The sequence below is a fragment of the Crocuta crocuta genome, unplaced genomic scaffold (assembly GCF_008692635.1).
Source record: "Crocuta crocuta isolate KB4526 unplaced genomic scaffold, BGI_CrCroc_1.0 scaffold451, whole genome shotgun sequence".
Lineage (NCBI taxonomy): Eukaryota > Metazoa > Chordata > Mammalia > Carnivora > Hyaenidae > Crocuta > Crocuta crocuta.
In genome coordinates, this window is record NW_027527963.1 from 390,531 (window position 1) to 409,254 (window position 18,724).

The following is an 18,724-nucleotide window of genomic DNA, read 5'->3' on the forward strand; positions in this document are numbered from 1 at the left end:
AATAAGCTCCATCTTCACTCAGGTTTTCCTGTTGTAAGGATGTGTTGAAGAGAAGTCCTGTGTCATGTTTATGTCCTTTGATACCCTTGTTAATCTTGATATACTATATAAAAAAATTATCTAAAGCAAACCAAGAAATGGCATTAAGCATAAACTCCTTAACCAAAAGGACTTCTGGGTTTTTTTTTTATTTGTTTGTTTTAATTATATTTTATAATCTCCACACCCAACGTGGGGCTCAAACTTAAGACCCCAAGATCAAGAGTCACATGCTCTTCTGACTGAGCCAGCCAGGTTCAACCAGGCCCTGGACTTTTGTTTGTTTTTGAGTAAGGAAACAGAGTCTTTCTTTGGCTTTCAGATATTTTCTCCAGTAAGTGTAATGAGTGTATAAGAATTGTTTGAAAATAACAAGTTATACCCCTGTAGTCTGAGTGATGTGGGCTTAAACTGAGCTGAGATCTGGGGAGAACTTCCTCCAGATTTCAGGTTTCTGTTATTCTTCTCCCTTAACAGCAGCCGTCACCAGCAATTATTGTACAGGTATTTAAGTTCCCTTTAAAAAAATATTTTGAGTACAGATGACACACAGTGCTACATTAGTTTCAGGTATACAACTTGGTAACTTGACAAATTTATACATCATGCTAAATTCCCTTTTTCCTTTATGTTAATCTACATATTATAGAAGGGAGTGCTTCTGGTAACCCTTCATTCTGATAGAATTCATAGTGGAGGTAGATATTCTATAATGAGAACCTCCCTGGAACACTAATTTTTTATTGGTGGCTATTAATTTGCTCAGCGTCCCCTAACTTTCTTCATCTTCTGCCACTGACTTGCTTACCATTTTTTCCCCCAGTCAATTCTCCAGTAATGTCTTCTTTCCCCAATAGCCTGAATGTAGGTCATTGGGCCTGAAGGTCATAGATATACACCATCTTGCATGTTAGCATACACTGAATATAAAAGTGTAACTTTATCCCCTACATGACCACTCAGTTTTAAAGATGATCATGGTATCCTAGGTGTTATGATTTAGACAGAAGATGATCCTGAAAATTTGAATTCATTCGATGAAGCTCTTAATGACCTAAATATCTCTACTGATGGGTGTTCATCATTGAACATTTGATGCTTGGCATATAGTGCTTTTTAAAAATTGTTTTTTGTTGAATAAAGAAAAGCAGATATAAGGGATTGTTCAGGTGGACAGGTATTATTACTTTAGTTTGGAAGTTGTAACTGGGGAAGACTTAATAATTATTGTTTTAAACTGCAGAATATGTTAAACCATTTTGGGTCATCCTTTGGACACTGAAATATAGACTTTTTGAAAGTCTTTGAATGAGTTTGTGTCATTGACCAGTAGATGGCAGTCTTATACTATAGTTCAGAGAAAGCAAGTAGTTGGAGAAGGTAAAGAAACAGTTTGAAGTATCCATCCGTAGTAACCTTCCTCCTCTTCTGATTCCCACAAAACCCCTTCTCATTTGCATTCTATCCTGGACCCAGAGCCTGAACTGGAAGCATGAAGCCTGCTTGGGATTCTCTCTCTCCCTCTCTCTTTGTCCCTCCCCTTCTCATGCTCTCTCTCTCTCTCAAAATAAATAAATAAACATTAAAAAAGTAGAAAAGAAAGAATGCAAAAAAATTTATGTTTCTTTGGTGGTTCTGATTCTTAGCCAGGTCTGAGAGTCACTAGTGTAAAAAATATAATTTAATTCTTTGACATAGTACATCATTTATGTCCTATTATATTATTCTGAGTGATATTTATGGGGAAATATACATATCTACACTCAGAGAAGGGGACTAGGAGGAGATCTATCAAAATCAGAATGGTGATAATCTCTGGATTATAGGTTTATGGAAATATTCATTTTGCAATTGCTTTTCTTCTGAGTTCTATTTGAATGTATATTATTTTTATAATAATAGATGATTCTAAGGAAAATATTTACAACCAGTGTAAGATTTATTTTTGTTGAGGTATAATTGGTATACAATGTCCTGTTATTTTAAGGTATACATCATAGTGATGCCATATTTTTGTACATTATGAAATGATCCCCATAATAAGTCTAGTTACTGACACCATACAAAATTATTACAGTATTATTGAATGTATTTCATTTCTGTACATTACATTCTTAAGACATTTACTTTATAACTTGAAATTTATACCTCTTAATTCTCTTTACCTACATTGTCCATCCCTCAGTACTTTCCCACTCTGGTAACCAACAGTTTATTTCCTGTATCCATGACTGTTCCTGTTTGTTTTATATGTTTGTTTGTTAATTTCTTAGATTGAACATCTAAGTGAAATCATATGGTATTTGTCTTCCTCTGACTTATTTCATTTAGCACACTACTCTCTCGGCCCATCCATGTCACAAATGATAAGATTTCATTCTTTTTTTTATCGCTGAGTAATATTCCAGTGTGTGTGTGTGTGTGTGTGTGTGTGTGTGTGTGTGTGTGTGTGTATCTTCCTTATCCATTCATCTATTAATAGGTTGTTTGATTGTTTCCATATCTTGGTAATTGAAAGTAATGCTGCAGTGAACATGGAAGTGTAAATATCCCTTCAAATTGGTGTTTTTGTTTACTTTGGATAAATACCACAAAGTGGAATTGCTGGATCATATGGTAGTTCTGCTTTTAATTTTTGAGGGGAACCTCCATGCTGTTTTCTATAGTAGCTGCACCAATTTACATTCCCATCAACAATGTATGAGGGTTCCCTTTTCTCTACATCTTTGCTAACACTTATTTTTTGTCTTTTTAATAATAACCAATCTGGCAGTTGTGAAGTAAAATTGTGGTTTTGATTTGCATTTCTCTGATGTTGAGCATCGTTTCATATGACTATCAGACATCTGTAAGTCTTCCCTGGAAAAATGTCTTTTCAAGTTCTCCTTTTTAAAACAGGGTTTGTTTTTTTTTTATATTAGGTTGTGTAAATTCTATATATTTTGAATGTTAACCCTTTCTCAGATGTCTGATTACAGAAATCTTCTCCCATTAAATAGGTTGCTTTTTCATTTTGTTGTTGGTTTCCTTCTCTTTGCTTTTCACTTTGATATAACCCATTTATTTATTTTGGCTTTTGTTACTTTTGCCTGAGGAGACTAGTCAAAAAAAATTTCTAAGACTGATGTCAAAGGGTTTATGCCTGTATTTTCTTCTAAGAGTTTTATGGCTTCAGGTCTTGCGTTCAGATCTTTAATACATGGTGTGAGATAGTGGTCCAGGTTCATTCTTTTGGATGTAGCTATCCAGTTTTCCCAACAGCATTTATCGATGAGACTCTCGTTTCCCCATTTTATGTTCTTGACCTCTTTGTCATAAATTACTTGACCATATAAGCATCAGTTTATTTCTGGACTCTCTATATTATTCCATTAATCTGTGTGTCTGTTTTTATGGCAGCACCATATTCTTTTGATTACTACAGCTTTGTAGTATAATTTGAAATCAGGGAGCGTGATACTTCCAGCTTTGTTTTCCTTTCTCAAGATTGCTTTGGCTATTTGGAGTCTTTGTGGTTTCAAACAAATTTTAGGATATTTTGTTTTAGTTGTATGAAAAATTCAAAGGCATTTTTCCTGGGGATTGCTTTGAATCTGTAGATTTCTTTGGCTAGTATGGACATTTAAATAATATTAATTCTTCCAGTCTTTGAGCACTGTATGTCTTTTCATTTGTTTGTGTCACTTCAGTTTCTTTCATCAGTGTCATAGTTTTCAGAGTATAGGTCTTTCACCTATTTGGTTAAATTTATTCCTAGGTATTTTATTCTTTTTGATGCAATTGTAAATGGGATTATTTTCTTTATTTCCCTTTCTGATAGCTTGTTATTAGTGTATAGAGATGCAACCATTTCTGTATATTAATTTTGTATTCTGCAAGTATACTAAATTCATTTATTAGCTCCAATAGTATTTAGGATTTTATGTATATAGTATCATGTCATCTGTAAATAGCGACAGTTTTACTTCTTTCTTTACTATTATTTATTTATTTATTTATTTTCACTTTTGAGATTGAGAGAGAGAGGCAGAGAAAGAAAGCATGACTTGGGGCAAGCAAAGAGAGGGAGACACAGAATCTGAAGCAGCTGTCAGCCACAGAGCCTGATGCGGGGCTTGAACCCACAAACTGCAAGATCTTGACCTGAGCCAAAGTCAGATGCTTAACTAACTGAGCCACCTAGGCACCCCTCTTTCTTTCCAATTTAGATGCCTTTTATTTCTTTTCCTGGCCTAATTGCAGTGACTAGGATTCTCAATATTGTGTTGTATAAAAGTTGTGAGAGTAGGCATCCTTGATTTTTTCCTGATATTAGAGAAAAAACTTTCAGCTTTTCTCTCTTGAGTATCATGTTAGCTGTGGATTAGTCATATATGGCCTTTACAGGTTGAGATACATTTCTTCTACACCCACTTCAAGAGTTTTTATCATAAATGGACACTGAATTCTGTCAAATGCTTTCTCTGCATCTATTGAGATGATCATATGAATTTTATGCTTTGTTTTGTTAATGTGGTATATCATGTTGATTGATCTATGGAAGTTGAACCATTCTTTTTTTTTAATATTTTATTTATTTTTGAGAGAGAGATAGAGACAGCATGAGCAGGGGAGGGTCAGAGAGAAAGGGAGACACAGAATCTGAAACAGGCTCCAGGCTCTGAGCTAGTTGTCAGCACAGAGCCCAATGTGGGGCTCGAACCCACGAACCGTGAGATCATGACCTGAGCCGAGGTCGGATGCTCAACAGACGGAGCCACCCAGGTGCCCCGGAAGTTGAACCATTCTTATATGCCTGAAATAAATCCCACTTAATTGTGGTATAAGTTCCTTTTAATGTATTGTTGAATTTACTTTGCTAGTGTTTTGTTGAGGATTTTTGCATATGTGTCCTTCAGGAATATGGGCCTGTAATTTTCTTCTTTTGTGGTGTCTGGTTTCAGTATTGGGTAATGCTACCCTTGTAAAATTAGTTTGGAAGCATTCCTTCCTCTTCATTTTTGGAATAATTTGAGAAGGAGAGGTATGAACTCTTTTTTAAATGTCTGGTAGAACTTACCTGTAACAGTGTCTGTTCCTGGACTTTTGTTGTTGGGGGTTTCTAAATTACTGATTCAATTTCATTACTTATAAAGAGTCCATTCAGATTTTCTATTTGTGATTTGGTCCTGGAAGGTTGTGTGTTTCAAGGAATTTATCCATTTCTTCTAGGTTTTCCATTTTGTTGATTTATAATTGTTTATAGTATTCTTTTGGGACCCTTTAGATTTCCATGGTGTCAGTTGTATGTTCTCTTTTCGTTTGATTTTATTTGGGCCCTCTGTCTTTTTTTTTTTTTTTTTTGATGAAACTAGCTAGAAGTTTATTGGTTTTACTTATTTTTTCAAAGAACCAGCTTTTAGTTTCATTGGTCTTTTCTATTTTTTTCCCCTGGTTTCTATTTCATTCTTGTCTACTCTGATCTTTATTATTTCCTTCTTTCTACTAACTTTGGACTTTGTTATTTTTGGTTTTTTTTCTTGTTTATTTAGGTGTAAGGTTAGATTGTTTATATGCATTTTTGTTTGTTTCTTTTTTTTTTGCATAGTAAGTATTCTTTTCTTTTCTTTTCTTTTATTTTATTTTTTTTAATAGTTTATTGTCAAATTAGTTTCCACATAACACTCAGTGCTCATCCCCACAAGTGTCCTCCTCCATGCCCATCCCCCCCTCCCCCCACATCCATCAGTCCTCAGTTTTTGTCAGCATTCAAGAGTCTCTCATGGTTTGCTTCTCTCCCTTTCCCCCACCATTTCCCCCCTTCTTCTCCCCCTTGTTCCTNGTTTTGTTTGTTTCTTGAGGCAGGCCTGTATCGCTATGAACATCCTTCTTAGAACTGTTTTTGCCCTTTTGCTTAGAACTGTTTTGAAACATTGTGTTTGCATTTTTACGGTGTTTTTAAAATCCCATATTAATTTCTTCATTGACCCATTTAGTCTATACATGTTGGTGTTTTTTCCAGTTTTTTTCTTGTAATTGATTTCTAGTTTCTGTGATGGCCAGAAAAGATGCTTGATATGATTTTCATCTTCTTGATTTGTTTTGTGGCCTAACCTGCGGTTGATCATGGAGAATATTCCATGTATACTTGGAAATAATGTGTATTCTGTAGCTTTTAGATGAACTGTTCTGTATATATCTGTAAAGTCCATCTAGTCTAGTGTGTTGTTTCAGGCCATTGTTTCCTTACTGATTTTTTTTTCCTTTTGGCCTGGATGATCTATCTATTGATGTAAGTGGGGTGTTCAAATCCCCTACTATTATTGTATTATTGTCAATTTCTCTATGTTTGTTAATATTTTCCTTATATATTTAGGTGCTCCAATGTTAGATGCATTAATATTTACAAATTAGTTGATTCTTGGATTGACTCCTTTGTTATTATATAATGTCCTTTTTAGTCTTTTGTGACAATCTTTGTTTTAAAGTCTATTAGATGTGAGTATTGCTACTCTAACTTTCTTTTCTTTCTTTCTGTATGTAATATCTTTTTCCATCTCTTCACTTTCAGCCTGTGTGTTTCTTTAGATAGAGCAAGGCTCAGGGCGCCTGGGTGGCTCAGTTGGTCAAGCCTCTGACTTTGGCTTAGGTCATGATCTCAGGGTTTGTGAGTTCAAGCCCCACATTAGGCTATCTACTGTCAGCACAGAGCCTGCTTCAGATCTTCTTGTCCCCCCCTCTCTCTCTGTTCTTTTGCCACTCATTCTTTCTCTCTCAAAAATAAGTAAACATTAGGGGCGCCTGGGCGGCTTAGTTGGTTAAGCGTCCGACTTTCGCTCAGGTCATGATCTCGCGGTTCGTGGGTTCGAGCCCCGCGTCGGGCTCTGTGCTGACTGCCAGCTCAGAGCCTGGAGCCTGTTTCAGTCTGTGACTCCCTCTCTCTTTGACCCTCCCCTGCTCACGCTGTCTCTCTCTCTCTCTCTCCTAGAAATAAATAAAAATATTTTAGAAAAAAAAAATAAGGAAACATTAAAAAAATAAATATGGTGAATTTCTTGTAGCCACCATATAGGTGATCTTCTATTTTTATCCATTCAGCCAACCTATGTCTTTTTATTGGAACATTTAGTCCATTTATATTTAAAGTAATTGTTGATAGGTATGTACTTATTGCCATGTTAATTGTTTTCTGGTTGTTTTTGTAGTTCTTCTGTTTTTTCTTCCTTTCTTTGTCTTTTACCCTGTGGTTTGATGGTTTTCTTTAGTGTTATGTTTGGCTCTTTTCTCTTTATTTCCTGTGTATCTATTGTAGGTTTTAGGTTTGTGGTTACCATGAGGTTTTTCTATATTGATCTATTTATATAGCAGTCTTTTTTAAGTTGGTAGTCACTTAAGTTCAAGTGAATCTAAAAGCACTACATTTTAACCCCTTCCCCATGTTTTATGTGTTTGACGTCATATTTTACTTTTTATTTTGTGTATTTTTAAACTACTTACATAGTTATAGATGTTTTTACTATTTTTGTTTTTTAACTTTCATATCAGCTTTTAAAGTAGCAGATTCACTTTCTTGATCATGTATTTGCTTTACCATGGGGATTTTTTCTTCCATATATTCTATTTCTAATTATGGACTTTTCTTTTCCACTTAAAGAAGATCCTTTAACAGTTCTTGTACAGCTGGTTTAGTGATGATGACCTCTTTTAGCTCTTGCTTCTCTGGGAAACTCTTTATTTCTCCTTTAATTCTGAATGATAACCTTGCTGGGTAGAGTATTCTTGGTTGTAAAATTTCCCCTTTCAGTGCTTTAAATATGTCCTGCCACTCCCTTTTGGTCTGCAAAGTTTCTGCTGAAAAATCACAACCAGTGTCAGATTTTAAAGACCCCCATGCAGACTATGTTTTAGTTTACCAAATGTGGGGGGGAAAAACTCCATATAGTCTATCAATGCATATATTACATAATTTTATTTATGTATTTATTTTGTCATTTTTTAAATCTTTATTTAAAATTTTAAAAAATGTTTTATTTATTTATTTTGAGAGAAAGAGAGAGAGCAAGCAGGGGAGGAACAGAGAGAGGGAGAGGGAGAGAATCCCAAGCAGGCTCCACACTGTCAACATGGGCTTGCTGTGGGACTTGAATTCACGAACCATGAAATCATGACCTGAGTTGAAAGGAAGAGTTGGATGCTTAACCTGCTAAGCCACCCAGATGGCCCTCCTCCCTCCCTTCTTTTTAAGGAAAAGCCACTTATAAAGCAATTTGGGAACACAGTTTATTCATTTGTTTTAAAACATGTCACAGATTGTTTTCCTACACCAGTTCAGCAATAAATGTACATTTTAGAGAATGTAAAACAAATTAAATCCTAATCAGCTTTTGCTTCTTTTGCATTGGCAACACTAGAAATGTAAGTTGCTCATTATGTTTACAAAAGGACTAATCAGGGCAAGGAAAAGAGTTTTAATACAATATAAATTTTCTATTCAATTTGTGTTCTGGGCTGTGCTCCAAAAACAAAGCTCATTCCTTTTTGAAGATCCTCTTGGCCTCTACTCCTTCATATACGTAAGTCTGAAAGGTGTTAACAAACATAGAGAAATTTGCCATTAATAGTTAAGGCTATATTAAGAAAAATATTAGTATTATTATAGCTTTGAAATGATTATAGTATTTTTTTCTTAGCTTTGATAGTGACATTTTATCCTAATACAGGATATACCCACTTAAAAACACATTTTTTTGGTTTTTAGTCACTTACATTTTTAGTTAAAAGTTATTGATATATTTGACATATATATAAGCTCTCTTCAATAAATAGGCATCAGAAAATATCTATGTCTTTAAAATAAGAAAGATTTATGAGAAAAGTAATAGTTTATTTGTTGAAGCTACAACTCAGCAATCACAAATATAAAATTATTGTTATGTAATTATTTTTGTCTTCAAGAAATATTTTTACAACTCACCTGGGCCAGTTCACCACCTATAATTTCTCGGACAGTATTCAGTTCACATCCATTGTCTATACGCTTGAATTTTCCAACAAGTTTATTTCCCTCTAGGTTCCAAGCACCCTACATATGTAAAATGATGATAATAATAATATAAAAAATAATTTTTACATTGTAATAACAACAAATAATATTTTTTAGGGTCTTAAATATGTCAGACACTGTTCTAAGGTAGGTTTTTCTGGGCATTTTTTGTTTATTTTTAAATGTTTGTTTATTTTTGAGATAGAGGGAGATGCAGAGAATCCCAAATAGGCTCTATGCTGACAGCACAGGACTCAAACTCATAAACAGTGAGATCATGACCTGAGCTCAAATCAAGAGTTGGATGCTTCACCTACTGAGACACCCAGGTGCCTCTGTTCTGAATATTATATAACTACTCTTTCAGTCTTTACAATGACCTTATGAAGTAGATATTATTATCTCCATTTTATGGTTGAGAAAACCAAGGCATAGTACTTCACCTAAACTCACAGAGCCAGGATTCAGGATAGGTTTCTGGAGCTCTAGAGTATGTGCTGGTAACCATTATGCTTGTCTCACTCAGTTGTTTCCAAATGCTAAGTTTTAAGGTAGCTGAGCAGCAGTTTTCTTTTTTAAATCTTTCATGTTACAAAGAGTGTCCTAAATTTAGTCATATTTCAAGTTAGTTTCATGGAGATCCTCACAACCCTGTGTTTGTTTTAATTTTATAATTGTAATAATTTAAAACTGGCCACAAGGGGTGCCTGGCTGCCTCAGTCCGTGGAGCATGCAACTCTTGATCTTGGGTTGTGGGTTCGAGGTCCAAGTTGGGTGTAGAGATTATTTAAAAATAAAACCTTTAAGAAATAAACAATAAATAATAAATAAAAATGATTGCAACTGATAAAATATTTGACAATTTGTCATTACAAACATATAATTTAACTAGAAAATCCTGAGGACAAAAATGTTTGTAAAAAATCAGTTGAAAATATGATTCCCTAAAATTTTTAATCTTAAACATTAAAAGGTATATTCCCAATGACCTGCAATGTAGCATTAGACTTTTCCATTTTGTCATTCATCCATTTACTAATTTATTCATTTATTTTATTATTTTGGTATACTTATTAAATTACTATTATATTTAAGTTACATAAATCTAAAGGTTTTTTATTGCTATCAGGTATATAATAAGTTGAAAACACTGAGCTTTAGTTTTCTTTATGAATAATAAATCATCTGAAGGATGTTTTTCTAATTCTTATTGTTCTATCCAGACTATTTACAAATGTGTATGAAAATAAAAATGTTACATTTAAATATTCTGCAAATTTGTGCAAGATATAATGTGGATAAACTATTGGCTGCTTCAATAAATGAAGGAGACTTAAATAAAGCCATCCAATGACAGAAAGTAGATTATTTCAGTATTGTGTAGAAAAATCAAGAACACATTGCTTATAAAAAGTTTCTTACAGTGAGTTCAGTTCCATCAGCTAGGCTGTAATTAAAAGTGACACCAAGCTCAAAAACAATTTCAATGCTACGGAAATTGCTTGATTCCTTGACCGTGAATTTATTTCCTTCTTGTGTAATTGTCAGTTTCAGATTGTCATGAGCTGCAAGCTTCCTTTTCACCACATTAATACCTGCAAAGCAAAAGATGTTGGGAAGAAGTCAAAATGCCATAGAAAGTGTTCATTTCAACAAGTTCTGTTTTATTTATTTGTTTATGTACATTTTGAGTCAGGAAAGCCTGATAGCATTGCCTTTGCACAAGAACATTCAAAATGCCTCTTGCAGGAAAGGTTCAAGCTTAGATCAAAAGTAGTGATTCAAGTTTTCTAAAACTTAAGAAAAATTAAATGAAAACTAGAATTGTAGAATCTTAGAACTTAATAATTTTAATACAGTTATCAAACTTTGCTTTAGTGTTAAGGAAACTAAATTCCAGAAATGTCAAATGAAGCATTAAATATGTTCATATATTTATAAAGAACTTTAATTCTGCATAAACAGCATTTTAAAAATGTTTTTTCACTTTCCATAATGGCTTTTAAATTTTGAACTTCATAATTCTCTTTGCTTTTTGTAGCATTTCTGACTGCCACAAAAAATGAAAAAATTGGCAAATATTACAGTCAAATTCATTAGTGTAAGAATGTGCAAATTCTATAAATTTCAACATGGAATTCTGGAACTATAGGATATAATAGATGCAGATTTTATTTTTGAGGAATGAATCAAATTTGTTTGTATATCTTGTGCAGTGTATGGGCTGCCAGAGTATTGGAATAGATATTAAAGTTAGCTAAAACCCACACAGAAACCACATGGAATCATGAGATTATTCCCCCAAATTTTACATTTCAGAGGAAATGAGAATTAAGTCTAACTTATTTAGAACTGTGAGTTTTGATAGAACTTTTTTCCCCATTGCTTTACTATATGATCTTTGTTTATCTATTTTCTAGAATTCAGTGTTTCAAAGTTTTGAAGTTTTCATTACATGCTGCCCTTTCTTATTCTCTATGCAAAAAGAAAAAAAAATATATCAGTTTTCAATGATATAGGCACAATCAGTAGTTAAAGAGTGGATGAAACATACCTGAATCACTTTGTTTCAGGGAACTCTTTGCTTTTACTAGTGAGAGAATATAGTCTTCCTAATATAAGAAGTGAGGATATTGTTTTCCCTACTCTGAACCATCATACATTCTGGATCCTCACCACCAGAATAAAAGCCATTCCCTAAACCCTGAGGCTTAGAAAGAATTAGAAAGGAAAGTATCTGTGAGGAACAAAATAACAAGCCACTGAAGAATTAAGTCCTTACCCATTTTTTCCATGAACTTGTCATAGTTCTCATTCCGGTCTATCTTCCAAGTCCCATCAAAAGCCATGATCTCCTGTTGAGTCAGCCTCTAGGCAATCAGAGATTCAGGTCTGTCCCTAGGAGACAATTTATTCTATTTCTTATCTCAGAACCAACTTCATACTGTGATGTGGAAGTTTAAAGTTTAAAAGGTCACCTAACTACACTAATGGCAAGCCATCATAGTTTATCTTTCTATAAATTTCTTACTTCCTCTCCTGAAATTCAACTGAATTATAGTTGACCCTTGAACAACATGAGTTTAAACTATACAGATCCACTTATATAAGGATTTTTTCAATAAATAGAACACAGTATTAATATAAGGATTTTTTCAATAAATACAACACAGTATTAATATAAGGATTTTTTCAGTAAATACAACACAGTATTATTGAACAACATGAGTTTAAACTATACAGATCCACTTATTGAAAAAATAAGGATTTTTTCAATAAATACAACACAGTATTAATATAAGGATTTTTTCAGTAAATACAACACAGTATTATTGAACAACATGAGTTTAAACTATACAGATCCACTTATTGAAAAAATAAGGATTTTTTCAATAAATACAACACAGTATTAATATAAGGATTTTTTCAATAAATACAACACAGTATTATACATGTATTTTCTCTTCCTTACAATTTTAAAAGTATTTTCTCTAGCTTATTAGAGAAATAAGAATTGTGTAAGAATACAGTATACAGCACATGCGACATACAAAATATGAGTTAATTGACTGTTTATGTTGTCAGTAAGACTTCCAGCCAACAGTAGACTATTAATGCTTAAATTTTGAGGAATCTAAGGTTACACAAGAATTTTTGACTGCATGAGGGTGATTGGTGCCCCTGATGCCCATGTTGTTCAGGAGTCAACTGTAAAACATGATAAACAATACCTACTCCATCTTAAAGTACAATCTATGAGCAGATTTACTTCAAGAACTAGAATACAGACTCCTTGAAAATAGGTTTTCTGCTTATAAGTTCAAAGTGCACTGAAGGTAACATAACTTAAAATATATATCAAATAACGTCTGGGAAATGAGATTATTAATGACCTATCCCTTTTTTACAATAGCAATTACCTTGTAAAGTAAGACTTTATGACCAAATATAAATAAAAAGTTAAACTTAATATGATATTGAGACTGAAGATTTATTTATTTTACTAATATGTTCTTTTGCATTGTGCTTTTGGGTTGGTAAATATCCTGGTACAGTGCATGACACAGAGTAGGTACTCACTAGGTTTTTGTTTTGGTCTTGAATGGTGATAGGCCACCAAGAAAATTTTTAAGAGGTAGTAATGTAGCTAGATTACATGAAAACTTGCATAAGAGAAAGAATTAGTTTCAAACATCTGCCATGGGCAGAGAAAACAAAAGCTAGATGTCAGCTATGCCATTAATTAAAACCATTCCTTTGTTTTATTCCCTCTCATCACCAATCCTGGTGCAATCAGAAGCTAAAACTCAATATGTTTTAGGACGAGGCCATGGAGGACAGCTAAAAAGGTAAAAAAACAAGGAGGTCACGATTTTCTCCCTTTCCCCAGTGTAGGCTTTCAGTCTGGAGCAGGACTGAACTGGTGGAGGAAACACATTAACTTACTATGAAGATCAGAGTTTTGATTATTAACTAACCTGAACTTACTACATACTAAAAAGAGACTATTATTGTGGGTGAATGTGACCAGAGAGCCTCTTATTAACTAAAGGTCAATAGAGAAGCTACAGAGCATGCCCAAAATTTCACCCACAGTTAGAGGAAGGACATAACTAACACATTTAAACAGGAAATTGGGGAACAGAACTAAGTTTTTAATTTTGATTATATTCATTGGATACACTCTTTCAGTGGACTTGCCCACTTATTAATTGATCAAGTAAGCATGTTAAAAAGCAAACTAACTTTTACTAGTTCCATTATTTCATTAAAAGAGAGAAAGACATCAGAACACAGAGACCAAGAGAGGAAGAGTGGGTGTTGAGGGAGAGAGATTGTAATTTTAGAATATGAGAAGTCTTTTACATTTGTAACTAGCTTTATGAAAAAATAAAAAGTTGATTACCTCAACTTTGTTTTTCTCCCTTTTGTCAAAGGTACTGAAAACCTCATCATTTGGGATACTTTCAACTTGAGAACAGTAGAAAACTTCATGGTTACTCTAAAGCCAAGGACTAGTCTCTCAGGTAATTCACTATTTATGGTCATTTGAGAATTTAGAAGGCCATGAATGATGGATCTGATATATCTTTGTAGATTAGAAAAATAGATGTACGTGGTCACTGGAATAGAAATATGGTACAGTAAAATAAAGACATATTTTAGAGACAAAATGATTTGGATTTCGGTACTGCCTATAATACCCAATACTATAAAGGACCTTGATGAGAGTACTCAATCTGTTTAAGCCTCAGTTTCCTCATTTATAAATGAAGATAATAATAATAATACCTAATACATGGGGTTGTCTGAGCAAATTATATAAAACACACACCCGAGCAACTGGTAGTCATCAAGTCCTCAGTAAATCTTCTTTCTCTCCTCATTCTCTGAGAAAGAAATTCCAACAGTAATAATAAACTTTTAGATATATCTCAGGTTCAAACCACTTTTTTTTTTAATAGTTTATTAGGTTCAAACCACTTTAATTTTTTGTAAATAAAATCCTTGTCTTTCTGCTATTTATTTGAAAGTCACCCAAAAGTTGTTTAAGTATTTAGTGACTTGCACTGGTGACTATTGGGGTTGGGTATGACTTGAATTTGCCTGTGAACAATAATATAATGCCATAAAGCTCCCTCTAGAATACATTTGTCTACTCTGTAATCTCATGGCTGAAATAAAAGTGTCTGACTCAGTTAGGAGGGTGGGCAGGAAGAAAACAAGGAATGGCTTCTTACCGTTGTTCATCTAACATTGCCTTCTGAACATGGTCTTGTCTCCTGGCCACACTGAGCTTTCCAGGAGGAGCAAAATAGCGTCAGGTAAGCAAATAGCACTTGGACTCAGGGCAACCTACTAACAGAATGAACATAAACTTTTCCATCTTCCATTTATCAGTGTCAGTATCCTAATTGAAAGTCAATTAAAAGAGTTCCTATTGTCTATAGATTGGCATCACTGTATTTTTTAAATGACTAAATCAAATTTTTAACATTATACTTTTCCTTCTCCAGCTTCCCAACTGTGTAGCTTCTCAATTCTTATCACATACCTGGACCCCACCAAGGACAGATTATACAGAACCTATAAACCAAGTTCCCTACAGACCTCTCCTACAGATGATATCATTGGACCTCCCAGCTGATGGCAGACTCAGTTCTTTATTTCTTCCCTGATAATGCTAGAAGACTTAGGTGTCTTGAAGCTTGGGAGAGTGAGTGGATTGGGTATGCATGTGCATGTGGGTGCAGAGCTATGTAGGTACAAAACTGTACTCTCTCTCTCTCTGAGCTTCATAGTCCACAATAGCCACTGAATGGAAGAAGTGGAAATCAGCAGAAGCTCCTGCTGATCCCTCTCCCATTCCTTCAGGGGATTATGCAAACTATATTCCTACTATGGCTTATGAAGCCCCTACTCATATCTCCAGTTTTTTTTTCATTCCTTACTGTGTCCTCCAAGGTCCAAGCACACTAAACTCCTTTCAGTCTCCAGTCTCCTGAATGTGCATGCTTTCTGTTGCTTCAGCTCCCAGCGTGGTCACTTACTACTCTAAGAAGCCTGTCCTGAACTAACAAGAGTGGGTCAGGTAAGCATACTTCTCTTCTAAAGGTCCCATAAAAGTCATAAAAGACAAAAACAGCTGATTCATGATAGCCAAGGAAATAATTAGTATCATCATGAAGACCACAGACAGCCTGAGGAAGGGCAGTACGGTGTTTCAAGCTCATCTCAAAGAATAGCTTTCTAGAGATCACAGAAAACCTTTTATCCTTTTACCCCATTGTATAGTAGGAGGGAAAGGTTTTCCAGAGTATTTTAAAAATATGTATCATTTATGGAAAACAGCTGTTTTTAAGCACCTAAGGATTTCAATCCCAACTTGTTTAACTTTGACATGTCAGAGAAAAATAGTGGTCTCTATCAGGCCATATAAGAAAAGGATTTGAGGGAATAATGGAAGGAGCAACAAGAAGTTTGAAGATTACTGTCCAATACTGGAGTACCTGGGTGGCTCAGTCCATTAAGCATCGGACTCAAAATTTTGGCTCAGGTCATGATTTCACAGTTTGTGGGAACGAGTGCCATGTTGGGCTCTGCACTGACAGTGCTGAGCCTGCTTGGGATTATTTCTCTTCCTCTCTCTCAGCCCTTTCTGTGCACATGCACACTCTCTCTGAAAAATAAATTAAAAAACAAAAAAAAAGATTTATGTCCAACCCTACCAGTGAATGCAGAATGAGAAAGAATTCTAATGTTTGCCTACAGAGACTACTTCATTATGTTTTAACCATAATCTTCTGAATTTTAGAAATATTAAGACCTGTTAAATTATGTCTTAGATTTTGCACCTGACAGGGCTGGTTGGTTTTCTTCCAAAAAGACTGTAGAGGTATAGCAGTGCATAGCAGGACATTTACCATATAATGGTGAATGTGGCTTGCTGATTGTCCTTAATAACAGGACAGCCATGTTATGGGATCCACATGTGTCAGTTGAATGATCTTGCGTGAAGGATTTATAACTCCTTCATTGTCTGCCTGCCTTTTTGTTTTTAAGTTTATTTATTTATTTTGAGAGAGATGGTATGAGCAGGGGAGGGGCAGAGAGAAAGGGAAAGAGAATCCCAAGCAGGCTCTGCATTATTAGGAGGAGCCTGATGCAGGACTCGAATTCACGAACTGTGAGATCATGACCTGAGCTAAAATCAAGATTCGGACACTTATCCAACTAAGCCACCCAGGTGCCCTGCATTTTCTGCCTTCTTTGTAATCTAGTTCTATCCCCCAAATAATGAGTTTCCCTCAAGCAATTTGACTGGAAGAGCATTTATCTCTTATGTTCCTGATACCACAGGCAGTGGAAGATGGGTTTGCAAAATCTCAGCTCTCCACTGTCCCATCTAAACCATGTTTCTGCCTTTTTTTTTTTTAAGTCTTTTGAGACCATTTCCTTTTGGCTGTCACCTTCCAGCCTACTTCACCATAGTTATCTGCCGTTCACCCATCTGTCATTATCTACCATCTGTTCCCATGTAACATTGCTATCAGCTACCATCTACCACTGAAGATCTTAGCAGCTGGCTGGCCGTCATCTCCTGTGGCCTGCCATCGTCCTAAGTGACCTCAAAGTCCACATGATAAGCCATTTGTCCCTCTGGCCTCACAGTTCCTTAAATTTGTCATCTCTAGTAACCTTTACTTCGATTATACTTTATCGCCTTACATCCAGGGCTATGACCTGTGGTTTGTCCTCAGTAGAGTTGTTCCTTCTGTAAAATTTAATATGCTACTCTCTGACCACAACTCTATCATCTTGGCTCCTTCATTTTCCCCTATCTTGGGAGAAAACGGCTTGGAAAGAACATCAGTTTCCTTTATTGTCTCCAAATTGGAGTCCCTTCCTGGTTTATTTACATTCTTTATCTAATCAATATCCTGTTGCCAATTAAAAAAAAACAACTCTCTTGCACATTTTCCCTGCACCAACCCAGGTGCTATTACATACGCGTGATTTGTAGTCTCAGCTGAATTCATCTGCACTGCCTGGCACGACTTCTCTGTATCTCAGTCAACTCCCTTCTCATTTCATGACAGTAACTGTATCTTTCATCATTCTTTTTTTTCTATTAAAAGTGGAGTTTTATCTTTTTTAAAATTTAGTTTATTTAAGTATAGTTGACATGCAATATTACACTAGTTTTAGGTGTACAACATAGTGATACAACAGCTCTATGTTATGCTATGCTCACCACAAGTGTAGCTACCATCTGTCACTATACAACACTATTACAATAGCACTGACTATAGTCCCTATGCTCTACCTTTTGTTCCTGCAATTTATTCATTTTCTAACTGGAAGCTTATACCTCCCCTTCACCCATTTTGCCCATCCTCCTAACCCCCTCCTTCTGGTAACCACCTATTTGTATTTTGTGTCTATGGGTCTGTTTCTGCTTTGTCTATTTTTTTGTGTTTTGTTGTGTTTTGTTTTAGATTCCACATATAGGTGAAATCATATGGTATTAGTCTTTCTCTGTCTGACTTATTTTACTTAGCATAATACCACCTAGGTTTTTCCATGTTGTCTCTAATTGCAAGATCTCATTCTTGTATATGGCTGAGTAATATTCCATTATATATATAAACACACACACACACACACCATCATCACCGTATCATCTTTTCAATTCATCATTCAGTGGATACTTGGGCTGCTTCCATTCTTGGCTAGTGTATATAGTACTGCAGTAAACATTGTAGTGTTTTTGTTTTCTTTGGGTAAATACCCAGTAGTGGAATTAACGCTATCATACAGTATTTCTATTTTTAATTTTTTGAGGATCCTCCATACTGTTTTCTACAAGGACTGCACCAATTTACATTCCTCCAAACAAAGTGCAAAAGGATTCTTTTCTTTCTTCTCCTTATCCTTACCAACACTTATTATTTCATGTCATTTTGATACTCACCATTCTGATAGGGGTCAGGTGATGTTTCACTGTGGTTTTGATTTGCATTTTCCTGATGATGAGTGTCGTTGAACATCTTTTCATGTGTCTGGTGACCATCTATGTCTTCTTTGGAAAAATGTCTATTCAAGTCCTCCACTCATTTTAATCAGATTATTTGGGGATTTTTTTTTTTTTTTGATGTTAAG

General features: G+C 34.8%; 1 protein-coding gene and 1 long non-coding RNA gene across 4 annotated transcripts in view; one reads left to right on the forward strand and one right to left on the reverse strand.

The window, feature by feature from the left end:
• Positions 1-8,546: 8,546 nt before the first annotated feature.
• Positions 8,547-11,910, reverse strand: FABP2 (fatty acid binding protein 2). Its single transcript, XM_077752779.1, has 4 exons — positions 11,844-11,910; positions 10,484-10,656; positions 8,993-9,100; positions 8,547-8,597 (listed from the first exon to the last, which is right to left on the reverse strand). Exons 1-4 carry the CDS (start codon positions 11,908-11,910, stop codon positions 8,547-8,549), a joined length of 399 nt encoding a protein of 132 aa, XP_077608905.1.
• Positions 11,911-14,002: 2,092 nt separating this feature from the next.
• The window catches only part of LOC144222285 (uncharacterized), a 98,556-nt gene continuing 93,834 nt past the window's right edge, over positions 14,003-18,724 (forward strand). For all 3 annotated transcript variants that reach the window (XR_013332362.1, XR_013332363.1, XR_013332364.1), the window contains exons 1-2: positions 14,003-14,088; positions 15,593-15,653. This is a non-coding gene — a long non-coding RNA (uncharacterized LOC144222285). The remainder of the gene's footprint in view (positions 14,089-15,592; positions 15,654-18,724) is intronic.

Coding starts and splice junctions, on each gene's coding strand:
- FABP2 (XM_077752779.1), bottom strand. CDS start 11,910: ATGGCTTTTGATGGGACTTGGAAGATAGACCGGAATGAGAACTATGAC. Junction 10,657..11,843: donor CAAGTTCATGGAAAAAATGG/GTAAGGACTTAA, acceptor TTTGCTTTGCAG/GTATTAATGTGGTGAAAAGG. Junction 8,598..8,992: donor TAGGTGGTGAACTGGCCCAG/GTGAGTTGTAAA, acceptor AACACCTTTCAG/ACTTACGTATATGAAGGAGT.